The following is a 12,707-nucleotide window of genomic DNA, read 5'->3' as shown; positions in this document are numbered from 1 at the left end:
AGTCCTGGTCTGGAGCCTCTGTAAGTCCTGGTCTGGAGCCTCTGTGACCCCCAGTCTGGAGCCTCTGTAAGTCCTGGTCTGGAGCCTCTGTGACCCCCAGTCTGGAGCCTCTGTAAGTCCTAGTCTGGAGCCTCTGTGACCCCCAGTCTGGAGCCTCTGTGACCCCCGGTCTGGAGCCTCTGTGACCCCCAGTCTGGAGCCTCTGTGGCCCCCGGTCTGGAGCCTCTGTGGGCCCCAGCAGCCTCTGTGGGCCCCAGTCTGGAGCTTCTGTAAGTCCTGGTCTGGAGCTTCTGTAAGTCCTGGTCTGGAGCTTCTGTAAGTCCTGGTCTGGAGCCTCTGTAAGTCCTGGTCTGGAGCTTCTGTAAGTCCTGGTCTGGAGCCTCTGTAAGTCCTGGTCTGGAGCCTCTGTAAGTCCTGGTCTGGAGCCTCTGTGGGCCCTGGTCTGGAGCCTCTGTGGGTCCTGGTCTGGAGCCTCTGTAAGTCCTGGTCTGGAGCCTCTGTAAGTCCTGGTCTGGAGCCTCTGTAAGTCCTGGTCTGGAGCCTCTGTGACCCCCAGTCTGGAGCCTCTGTGACCCCCGGTCTGGAGCCTCTGTGGCCCCCGGTCTGGAGCCTCTGTGGGCCCCAGCAGCCTCTGTGGGCCCCGGTCTGGTAGTAAGAGGACCTGAGGTCTCTGAGCGATGACATCACACCTCCTTGTCAATCAATCACAAACATTCATCTTCACACGTTTAATTCTACGATTTACAGTTGTATTTATTTATTGTGGCAAACACCGTTTCTCAGTCACATTTTCCATTGATTGTATTAAATGTTTAAAGCTCGTGGGATGACACATGACGGTGTCTCATCATCAAAAAATCCGTCACTGCGAGGCCAAAATGTTTCTAATTCATTTATTTTAGCAGGCAAACACAATTCAGCCAAATACTTTTCTGGCACCGCCGCTTCTTGACAGGCGTCTCGGGGTGTCAGTGACCGAAGAGGCTTAAGAGTGAACATTTCCTCATGAAACAGATGTGCCGTGCAACAGTAGAGGCCTCTCTGTTCACGACGATCCCCTTTTGGCCCCCGTCCCCTAATTTTCGGGATGTGGTTCTTGGCGGGAACACGAATGCATAACGTCTGCGATGCGAACATGCTCCTCGTGGAAGAAGGGTCTGTCGTTATTGTTCTGTATGTGAGCTAATTACGTAATGGAGAACCCCCCCCCACACACACACACACACACACACCATGTTCAGTTTCTCCAAATTCTCCTGAAGAGCCTTTTGTTCTCTTGTTTTCCAGCCTGGGAGGGAATGATGACAAGAGGAAAAAGTGAACTAAGAGGTGCCCGGGATGTGCCAGTTTTATTCTTTTTTATTCTTCCTTTTTTGTTTTATAAAGTAACCGATGTGTCACAGTCTTTCTTCCGTATTCCTAAAAGTGTATTTTAATGTCATATTACGAGCTGAAAGTAAAGCTAAAAAAAAACCAGTCCATAAATGTAATAAAGAAAAATACAACATTTAATATTGAGTATATATACAGTATATAGAGGCGGCGGCTGTAGCTCAGTGGGGTAAGGGGGTCGTCCTGCAACCACAAGGTTGTCGGATCGATCCCGGCTCTCCCCATTAGTAGCAAGTCGAAGTGTCCTTGAGCAAGGCACTGAACCCCCATTTGCTTCCCGGGCGCATCACTGCAGCCCACTGCTCCTTAATAACTAAGGAGGGGTTAAATGCAGAGAACTAATTTCCCCTTGGGGATTAATAAAGTATTTATCTTATCTTGAGTCACATTTTATCAAATGGTACAGTAAGCACTAAATGGTGGTTTTATTTTGAAATTGTAACTTTATAACATTGATGACAAGAGGAAAAAGTGAACTAAGAGGTGCCCGGGATGTGCCAGTATTATTTTTTTTTATTCTTCCTTTTTTGTTTTACGAAGTAACCGATGTGTCACAGTCTTTCTTCCGTATTCCTAAAAGTGTATTTTAATGTCATGTTACTAGCTGAAAGTAAAGCTTTAAAAAAATCAGTCCATAAATGTAATAAAGAAAAATACAACATTTAATCTTGAGTATATATATGATACAGTAAATTGTCACATTTTATCAAATGGCACAGTAAGCAATAAATGGTGGTTTTATTTTGAAATTTGAACTTTATAACATTGATGACAAGAGGAAAAAGTGAACTAAGAGGTGCCCGGGATGTGCCAGTTTTATTCATTTTGTATAATTCCTTTTTTGTTTTCAAAAGTAACCGATGTGTCACAGTCTTTCTTCCGTAATCCTAAAAGTGTATGTTAATGTCATGTGTGTCAATGTCAGCGGAGACTGATGTAACAGGTGGCTTACATTACTTTGGTGAACGCCCATAACTGTTTTATGGGTCCATTATTATCGGCGCATTTGCAGACGGTATCACACTGATCTTCAAAAATGATGACATCATAACGAAATAAGGAGATGCAGACTGGCAGGACAGGCAATAAACTCCATTTGCATGTTACAGAAATGTTAAATGTGCATTCAATTTCAGGACTGTGTGTAAATATGTTTACATGTTTTGCAATACAGAAATGAATTCTGCAGGACTAGCTAATATAATAATATGTATATTTATATAATTATTAATAATAAAATTATAATAAATTATAACAATACATCATATTAATAATTACGAAATCTTTTTTTACAATAAATAATAATATTATTATATTAGCTAGTCCTGCAGAATCCATTTCTGTATTGCAAAACATGTAAACATATTTACACTAATACATAATAATAAACAATAAATAATAAATAATGAAAAATAAATAATACATAATAAATAATAAATATTTAATAATAAATCATAAATCGGTAATCATAAATCATTATTAATAATAAAGAAATCCATTCATGTTTTGTTTAGAATTGTGGAGGGTGCAACAGAGATAATTTCCCCCCATATTTTATCAAAGTAATCGACTAAATCAAGGTCAGATTCTCAATGTCCGCAGAAGAGTCTTTTTTTTTTAAGCATCAAAGAGGCATGTATTTTGTGGCCAGTTGCAGATAATATTTTATATTTGATGATGAATGTGTTTTCACCGCAGGTCATGTTTCAGAAAAATCGCACACATGGGAATTTATGGCTGGAAAATGCACACCATCTTTTTTTCTGATGCTTCTATCCAAAACAAATTTATCTCTTGTTCTTAGCTGTTTAAAAAAAAGAGACAAGAATCAAGATCTGACAGACTCAATAGATTGCAACATCAGTCGAGAACATTTTTGACTTTTTCAAAAGTGCAGTTACTCATCCCGGAGCGCATCACTGTCAAGCAGCATCAAGGACGATGACACAAAAAACCAAAGAACACTTAAACTCTGGCAGCGAGATAGATGAGGCACAAGATGTGTGATTAAAAAAGGACCTCTGCGGATAGTCTGTAGTAGCATCAGGCTAACTCCAGTCATTTCCAAAATCATATCCAGATAAGCAGATGGACAGGTTTTTTTTTTTATGAAGATGTGCTTATTTTTGTCATCGCTGTCTCTTTCCAGCTGGATGCTTCTCCTGTCTGTGATTTTGGGAGAACTGGCAATATCCCCGTTTGACATCACCCCAAAGCCAAACTGAGAAGGCAACAAAGAATGCAACGTTAATGGACACCAGCTTTTGAACCGTCCGTCCCCAGTGGGTCCGCAGCTGGAACATCATGATCCGTAGTTGGTAGTAAAGCGAAGCCGGCAGAACACCTCGAGACAGTGCTGCTGCTCCTTCTCCTTGTCTCTTATCAAACAAGTGATGGGTAAGCTAGCCTGGAGCACAGCTGGGCCTGAGCTGGAGTCTGAGCTGGAGTCTGAACTGGAGTCTGAACTAGAGTCTGAACTGGAGTCTGAGCTGGACTCTGAGCTGGAGTCTGAACTAGAGTCTGAGCTGGAGTCTGAGCTGGAGTCTGAGCTAGAGTCTGAACTGGAGTCTGAACTGGAGTCTGAGCTAGAGTCTGAACTAGAGTCTGAACTAGAGTCTGAACTGGAGTCTGAGCTGGAGTCTGAGCTAGAGTCTGAGCTGGAGTCTGAACTAGAGTCTGAGCTAGAGTCTGAGCTGGAGTCTGAACTAGAGTCTGAACTAGAGTCTGAACTGGAGTCTGAACTGGAGTCTGAGCTAGAGTCTGAACTAGAGTCTGAACTAGAGTCTGAACTGGAGTCTGAGCTGGAGTCTGAGCTAGAGTCTGAGCTGGAGTCTGAACTAGAGTCTGAGCTAGAGTCTGAGCTGGAGTCTGAACTAGAGTCTGAGCTGGAGTCTGAGCTGGAGTCTGAACTAGAGTCTGAACTAGAGTCTGAACTGGAGTCTGAACTGGAGTCTGAGCTAGAGTCTGAACTGGAGTCTGAGCTAGAGTCTGAGCTGGAGTCTGAACTGGAGTCTGAGCTAGAGTCTGAGCTAGAGTCTGAACTAGAGTCTGAACTGGAGTCTGAGCTGGAGTCTGAACTAGAGTCTGAGCTAGAGTCTGAGCTGGAGTCTGAACTAGAGTCTGAACTAGAGTCTGAGCTGGAGTCTGAGCTAGAGTCTGAGCTGGAGTCTGAGCTAGAGTCTGAGCTAGAGTCTGAACTAGTCTGAGCTAGAGTCTGAGCTAGAGTCTGAACTAGTCTGAGCTGGAGTCTGAGCTGGAGTCTGAGCTAGAGTCTGAGCTGGACTCTAAATTAGAGTCTGAGCTGGAATCTGAGCTGGACTCTGAATCAGAGTCTGAGCTAGAGTCTGAGCTGGACTCTAAATTAGAGTCTGAGCTGGACTCTGAATTAGAGTCTGAGCTAGAGTTTGAACTATCTGAGCTGGAGTCTGAGCTAGAGTCTGAGCTGGACTCTGAATTAGAGTCTGAGCTAGAGTCTGAACTAGAGTCTGAGCTAGAGTTTGAACTATTGTGTTGTATTGTTTTTAGTGTAACCTCGTTTACTGCTGCTACAAATAATGTCCCCCGGGGAAAGAATACAGTATCTATCTATCTATCCATGTCACGGCGCTATTAGAGTGGACCCAAAAGCACGACTCAGACAGGAGTCACAAAGAATACTGTCTTTGGTTGGAAACAGGCTGGGTCAAAACCGGGAGATCAGTCGAAGAAACAAACAAGTCCAAAAAGGGGCGGAGCAGAGAGTCAGAGGTCAGAACAGGCAGTTCAGGAATATACTCTAATAACGCTGGAGAACTTGGCACGAAAACACAAGACAATCTGGCAGAGGACACGTGGAAGTGAGGGAGCTAAATAGTGAGGGACTAATGAGGGGATGGGCTGCAGGTGAGAAGGGCGTGATGACCAGGTGAAGGGAATGAGGGACTAACGAGGTGATCAGAGGCAGGTGAGGGGAGTTGGACTGACGGGATGGTGTGACAGGATGAAAACAACTATTACAAAAAGGAAGGAGTGGAGCTAAACTGTTACAATCCATCTATCTATCTATCTATCTATCCGTCTATCTATCTATCTATCTATCTATCTATCTATCTCTCTATCTATCTATCTATCCATCTATTCTTCTTTCCATCCATCTATACATTTATCCATCCATCCATCCCTCTATCCACTAATCCCTGTCCAAATACAACAATATAACTCAATCTCAGATACTTTAGGGAGTAAAACTCACTAAAGTGTTTATGTTCAGGATCATGTGTGACTCTGTTTCCTCCCCACAAAGAAACATGAATCCACTGATTTACCACAGAACACGTCGATACATGACGATGATCTTTCTGTTCATACGCGTCTGTAAACAACAACACATCCACGGTAATGATAATCTAGATCCTTCCACCGATACACATCATTTATATATATATATATATGATAATAAAACCTTCCCCGTTGTTAGTAATGTGCATTCTTAGGTGACAGTTGCCTGGTAATCTATTCTTGTTGTCTGTACAGTGTCATATTTTTGTAATAAGAACATAGGACTTTTATGTTAACTTTATATCAATCAGAGGGGAAATAAATCATTTAATAACATGCAGTCACTGGAGGAACAGACTGACGCATTCCCTGGCAATAACAACTAGTCTGACAGGCATATTATAGTTAAAATATGGTTAATGTGTTGTTCATTTTAACTTTTTAAGAAAATTCACGAGACGTTCATTGCACGACATCGATTCTTTTCTGGTCGCTAAGTATCTCACTAAGCAGGAGACATGGAAATACCTCAAACTTCTATGAAGACACACACAACAATACCGTTGGGTAATTATGAATCGGCGTTTCCCTTCAAAATAAGAGCTCAACATCGAGCATGAATTAAGAGTGTCCGTATGAAAATGTATGCAGTGTAAAACTCTTTATTGCCAAATATAAGAACTTGTTTTGCTTAGTTTTTCACAAGTTGTACTTATTGTTATTATCTTGAAAAGATATCCAGTGCAAAATATATTTATATTTATCTATCTATATTTTTATATATATATAGATATATCTATCTATATTTGTATATTTATATCTATATCTATATATATATATAGATATATATATATATAGCTATATATATATATATATATATAGATATCTGTATATTTAGTATTAGTATTTTGTATTGTTTTAGTGTTTTATTTTTATCTTTATTACAGTAATGCTCTAATGTGCACCCGCTGCTGTGATCCTGAAATGTCCCCACTGTGGGACTAATAAAGGAATATCTAATCTAATCTAATCTAAAACATATTATTTACAGTCCCAATGAGCTATTTCTTCGTCAGTGTGCTTTTTTGCACATATAACTTTATTTCTACACCTAATTATTCTTGAGAATACATTTCACAACGTGCACCTATTGTTTAATCACCACAGATTAAAATACTTCAATTCAACAGTTTGTCGCGACCGCTCAGCTCTGAGAGGCCGTGGAAGCTCCACAGAGTGACGGGATGTTGGCCGACAGCCAATCAGTGCGAAGCTCACCTGTCAGTGTTTATAGGAAAGCAAAAAAATACAAGCCGGCGACCGTAAACTGCTAAATACTCCATGTGGTCGGATGCTGAACTTTGCGTGAATATATAAGAACATAAATGGAAACTCCAAGACACGTAAGCCACATTAATCAAAGTGAAGTGTTGCCGCTGGTCATTCTGACCTCAGGGATGTGACACCCAAACGTCAACACGATATCAAAATAAAAGCTCGATAAAAAAAACACGACGTCAAAATGGAAACGAAAAAATAAAATGAGAGCGACAAGACGTCGACGTCGAGTCGGAATGACGGACGACACAAACTATGTTACTGAAAGAAAACATTAAAATGTCAGAATTATATTTGTATTATTCCGATCCCCGCCAGGAAAATTACACACACACAAATGTTTTTTTTGTTGGTGTAACTATGGCATTGTACACACACCAATTGGACCCCTTCTTAGATTAAACTTGTTGAAGGGCAGATGCAACAAACTGAGTGTACTTTGGATGACTGTCACGGGGCGAGCATCATAACATTTGGTTCAGTTTAAAATAGTGAAAATATTCTGAGTGATGAAACTGCACAATTCAATTCAGTTTATTTTATATAGCCCAAAATCACAAACTCCCCTCAGAGAGCTTTACAATCTGTACACATACGACATCCCTGACCTTTGATCTCACATCGGATCAGGAAAAACTCCCTAAAACCCCCCAAAAAAAACTTTCTGGGAAAAAAAAAGGAAAGAACCCTTCAATTCAATTCAATTCAGTTTATTTGTATAGCCCAATTTCACAAATTACAAATTTGTCTCGGAGTGCTTTACAATCTGTACACATAGACATCCCTGCCCCAAAACCTCACATCGGACCAGGAAAAACTCCCAAATAACCCTTCAGGGGGAAAAAAAGGGAAGAAACCTGGAGGAGAGCAACAGAGGAGGATCCCTCTCCTAGGATGGACAGATGCAATAGATGTAATGTGTACAGAAGGACAGATTTAGAGTTAAAATACATTCAATGAATATGACAGAGTGTATGAATAGTTCATAGTAGGCATATTCCACGATGGAGACCTCCACGATCCATCAGGCAGATGGCGGTGGGGAGGAGGAGTGGGCGGAGTCTCAACAGGACAGTGGCGTAGTCATGAGCAGGAATTCCACGACCCAGACGATCCATCAGGCAGATAGGATCTATGCCGTCTCATAGGGTCCGATGACCCCATGAGACGTAAAGTCAAAAGGACTTCCGGGGAGAAAGCAGAGTTAGTAACGTGTGATTGAGAGATGAAAATTCATCCTTAAGGAGAGAAAAAGAGGAGATAGGTACTCAGTGCATCCTAAAACGTCCCCCGGCAGCTATAAGCCTATAGCAGCATATCAAGGGGCTGGACCAGGTGAACCTGATTCAGCCCTAACTATAAGCTCTGTCAAAGAGGAAGGTCTTAAGTCTACTCTTAAACGAGGTGACTGTGTCTGCCTCCCGGACTGAAATTGGAAGCTGGTTCCATAAAAGAGGAGCTTGATAACTAAAGGCTTCAGGGGAGCAACAGAGTGAGAGAGAAGGTGCAGAACACTGTGGGTTACTCAATCCTAATTTATGACTTTAGATGAATCAGTCCATAACATGGAGAGTGGATAGTAAAGTACGGCAGAATTGTACATTTTCAGTCCAGTTACGACACAGTTTAGTGTGCACCTCTAACCATATTTCTTAAATTAACTCTGTTATGTCACCGTCTTTTAACTTTTAGTTTCTTTTAACTCGTCTTGTTCTGTGTTTTTTGTGTGTGTAACTATGTGTTTCTTGTGTTGATGCCGGTCTTGTCCTCGAAAAAGAGATTTTTAATCTCAATGGGATTCAACTGGTTAAATAAAGATTTAATAAATAATAATAAATGTATCTTTAAAGCCAACGTGAGGTTGAGGGGGAGCGTGACTCTACATGGGGGATACACGGCTATATACAGTGGGTACGGAAAGTATTCAGACCGCTTTGAAATGTTCACTCTTTGTTTCATTGCAGCCATTTGCTAAAATGAAAAAAAAATCATTTTATTTCTCATTAATGTTCACTCGGCGCCCCATCTGGACGGAAAAAAACAGAAATGTAAAAATGTTTGCAAATTTATTAAAAAAGAAAAACTGAAATATCTCATGGTCATAAGTATTTCTGTCAAGATGTGGTGCTGATTAATGAGAAATAAAATGAACTTTTTGGATTTTAGCAAATGGTTCCAATGAAACAAAGAGTGAAACATTTACCCGTACCCACTGTATGGATATATATATATATCCATATATATATGTATCCATATATATTTATATAAATATACATATATATACATATATATATACATATATATACTGTATATCCATATATCCATATATATATATATACATATATATACATATATCCATATATACAGTATGTATATATGTATCCATATATATATAGATATTTTTTTTATATATATCTGTATATATATATATATACAGATAGATATATATATATATATACACATATATATATATATATATATATATCATTCACACCATGACCTCTGAGGGCCCTGACACACACACCACAATGTGACTTTAACCCTCCTGTTACCTTTACATTTACTAACATATTTTACCCTCGGGGTCAATTTGACCCCAGCAATTAAAACCTCCAGAAAATTATTAGAATTAATATTGTTTCCCAAGTTTAAGTGTGAGGTACTTTATGTTTGTTTGTTGACTACCTAAATAGCCCTTTAAATATATAAAAAAGTAGATATTTCTTATGTTTGACACAGTGAAAAACAGCCTGGGGTCAAATTGACCCCAAAGAACACCGACATTAAACATTGAATGGGGTCAAATTGACCCGAAAGGTAACAGGAGGGTTAAAGAACTTTGTTCTAAACACTACAAAGTTATGAGTCTGTGTGGATCAAGAGAAAAACATGTGAAACAGCTTATTTTTCACCAATAATAAGTTGGGCCCGACGCAGCAGAGAGACTGATGTCATAAAATTCCTCAACGTGAGACACGGCCAGAAGCCACGGAGACAAGCAACAGAGGAAGTTTTTTTTGTTGTCATGGAAGAGCGAGAATGTACGAGGTAGTGCCGTCATACGAGCCGGAGGCGGTCAAGAGAGGTGATGTTTATTTTTTGTTTTTAGATTTCGTGCTTTCTTAGTCACGTCTAGACTTTAGATTTCAAAGGGAACCGTCTTGGCGAATCGAAGAGCATTTTTGTTCTTCTTTTTTTTTAATTGAGATTAATTGTCTCCGTGCACATGTCAGTATGTGTCAACAACTCATTTTAAATGGGTGGATGTTGTCAGAGGAAGATATTGTTCTCATTACACTGTCGATCATTGCACCGTTACACCATCAGTTGTGAAATACCACAAAGTGTGTTATTCGGTCGTGAGGTGCAAAAAAAGGGAAATAAAAAGGGACGACGACGACAAATATAAAACTGTCGTTGTTCCCCGATTTCATAAAGATAAGATAAAGATTAAAAAGTTTGTATTGTCATTGTTGTTGTACAATGACATTTCGTCAGTAGCAGCAAACAACTGAAATAAACAAGTACAACAAAAAATACACAAGGATAAAAAATGTACAGATAAAAATAATAAAAAAATACACAAATAAAATAAAATAAACGTTACCAAGTGTAAAATAAAATAAACGTTACCAATTTCATGCGTCAACATGTGAGATTACATGAGGTGAGAAAAAAGGATTTAACCAAAGGAAACAATTTGCTATTCTTTCATTAAATAAGGTTTTAAAACCCCAAATAAATGTTATTGTAAATTACAGATGTAATTATGTCTGTACTCAAACAAATATTGTTTACGAAGGTAAGAGAGTCACTCTGTAACAACAGAATTCCAAAATATGTATTTTGGGTTAATTACATAGCTAAATGTAATACCTAAACCAACCTCCAGGTAAAGGTTGAGGTTCACCGCAATAGGAATATTAAATGATATTGTAAAATGGCAACATTTGGTATGGGTATAAGAATTAGCAACTTATTATTATCACTGATTCTAGCTTATATATAACAAATAAGTGGTTGTTACCACACAGATTTATCCAATTATATTTCTGGAACATCCACAGTATTAAGAGACCACGGCCCAGACTGCTGAACGATATTCCTGATATATTCAGAATATATATATATATATATATATATATATATATATATATGCATTGATAGTAATTTTTTTTATTCTAAGTTCTTCATTTTATTCGAGTATCATTTAAAAAAAACTCTTGACAATAGATTAATGAGGATTGGAGCTCCGGGTGGCAGCAGGTCATTTCACATGACCTCCTAAGAAGTTAAGGAATCACTCTCGATAAGACGCAAGCGATCCTGGGAAAGCTAAACACAATGAAAAACAACACAGCGATACACTCTTAGCCGCGCTGCAGTCTCCCGTCTGTCACCGCGCTGGCAGAGGAGCTCGCCCCAGGAATCCCAAAAGTTTCACCAATACAAACACATTGTCCCCCAAATAAAAGACGGAATTGGCAAACGTGTGAAACGACGTGGAAAGAAGAGGTGGACGTTTTCCTTATTTGGAAAAAAACAACATATTGAGGACATTATTTTTTTGTAATTGCATGAAATCATCAACATACTTTAAGGATGCTTGTAAGGATAACTTGTTTACAAACCAGACGGGAATACAAGTTTCTTACAGTTTTGACATCGGTGATCTGACGTCGCTGCACACAGCGGAGACCAAACTCACTGAAAGTATATCTATTTTAATTTAATTTTAATATCTGAAACTGCTCAGACGCCTCTATCACAACCTCATATTTGGAGCGTCAAATGAGGACACGGCCCACGCGTTTGGAGACAGCTAAAAGTAATCAAGACCTGAGGCTTTTCCCCCCAAAATAATAAATTAATCTTAATAATACTGTTATAATAATACTCTATAGCTCATTAAAATGACAAATGTCAGCAGCAGTACGTCACATCTGCTGTCACCACAGATATATATATATATATACATATTCACAACAAATATTATATTTGTAATACATATATATTTATATATATACAACAAATATTCCATTTGTAATAAATATATATTTATATATATACACAACAAATATTATATATATTATATATATTATAATTGTATGTATATATTTATATATATATATATGTATATATATATATATATATATATAAACATATAATTGTCATGCTCTCTGCAGGAGGTTGTCTGCACTCAAACAAAGATTGTTTACGAGGTAAGAGATTCACTCTGTAGCGGAAACTGTGAGCAGAATTTCACATAATCTTGTTACATTTTTTATCTATATCACATTAATAATGTTATCTTATCCACTTTATAGTTTTGAACATGAACCTTCATTATTTAGATTAATTTAAAGGATTAGGGGGGGGGGGGGGTATCTGTGAATCTCAACATTTTCTTAAAACACTACGGTTTTTGTGGTGTTGGAATTTAAAATCGGCTGCATCACATGTATCATGTGTGCCAGAGGATTCAGCACCTTAACCATATAGTCACATTCATTTCAAGCCTTTTTTTAAAATTTAAAATAATTAAAAAAGTGGAACTTTCCTCCTACTTGGAAGCATTCACAGCATTGCATGTACTCATTCGGGTCTCACTAGCGGTTTCACGTTATTGACAGTCTGTAAAAACCATTCTGCCTGATCTCAGAGTCCCCACTGAAGAGTCAACGGTGCTCTGTTGACTCGTGCTAACGTGATGCCAAACG

At 38.9% G+C, this 12,707-nt stretch overlaps 1 protein-coding gene across 1 annotated transcript; it reads left to right on the top strand.

Annotated features, from left to right (window-relative positions):
• Positions 1-3,785: 3,785 nt before the first annotated feature.
• Positions 3,786-11,813, top strand: LOC130211332 (myosin heavy chain, non-muscle-like). Its single transcript, XM_056442071.1, has 3 exons — positions 3,786-4,592; positions 4,628-4,899; positions 11,744-11,813. The coding sequence occupies exons 1-3, from the start codon at positions 3,786-3,788 to the stop codon at positions 11,811-11,813; spliced, it is 1,149 nt and encodes a 382-aa protein (XP_056298046.1).
• Positions 11,814-12,707: the final 894 nt, after the last annotated feature.

This window comes from Pseudoliparis swirei, chromosome 20 (genome assembly GCF_029220125.1).
Source record: "Pseudoliparis swirei isolate HS2019 ecotype Mariana Trench chromosome 20, NWPU_hadal_v1, whole genome shotgun sequence".
Taxonomy (NCBI): Eukaryota; Metazoa; Chordata; class Actinopteri; order Perciformes; family Liparidae; genus Pseudoliparis; species Pseudoliparis swirei.
The sequence above is the reverse complement of the archived record's forward strand: the minus strand, read 5'-3'. Positions and strand labels throughout refer to the sequence as shown.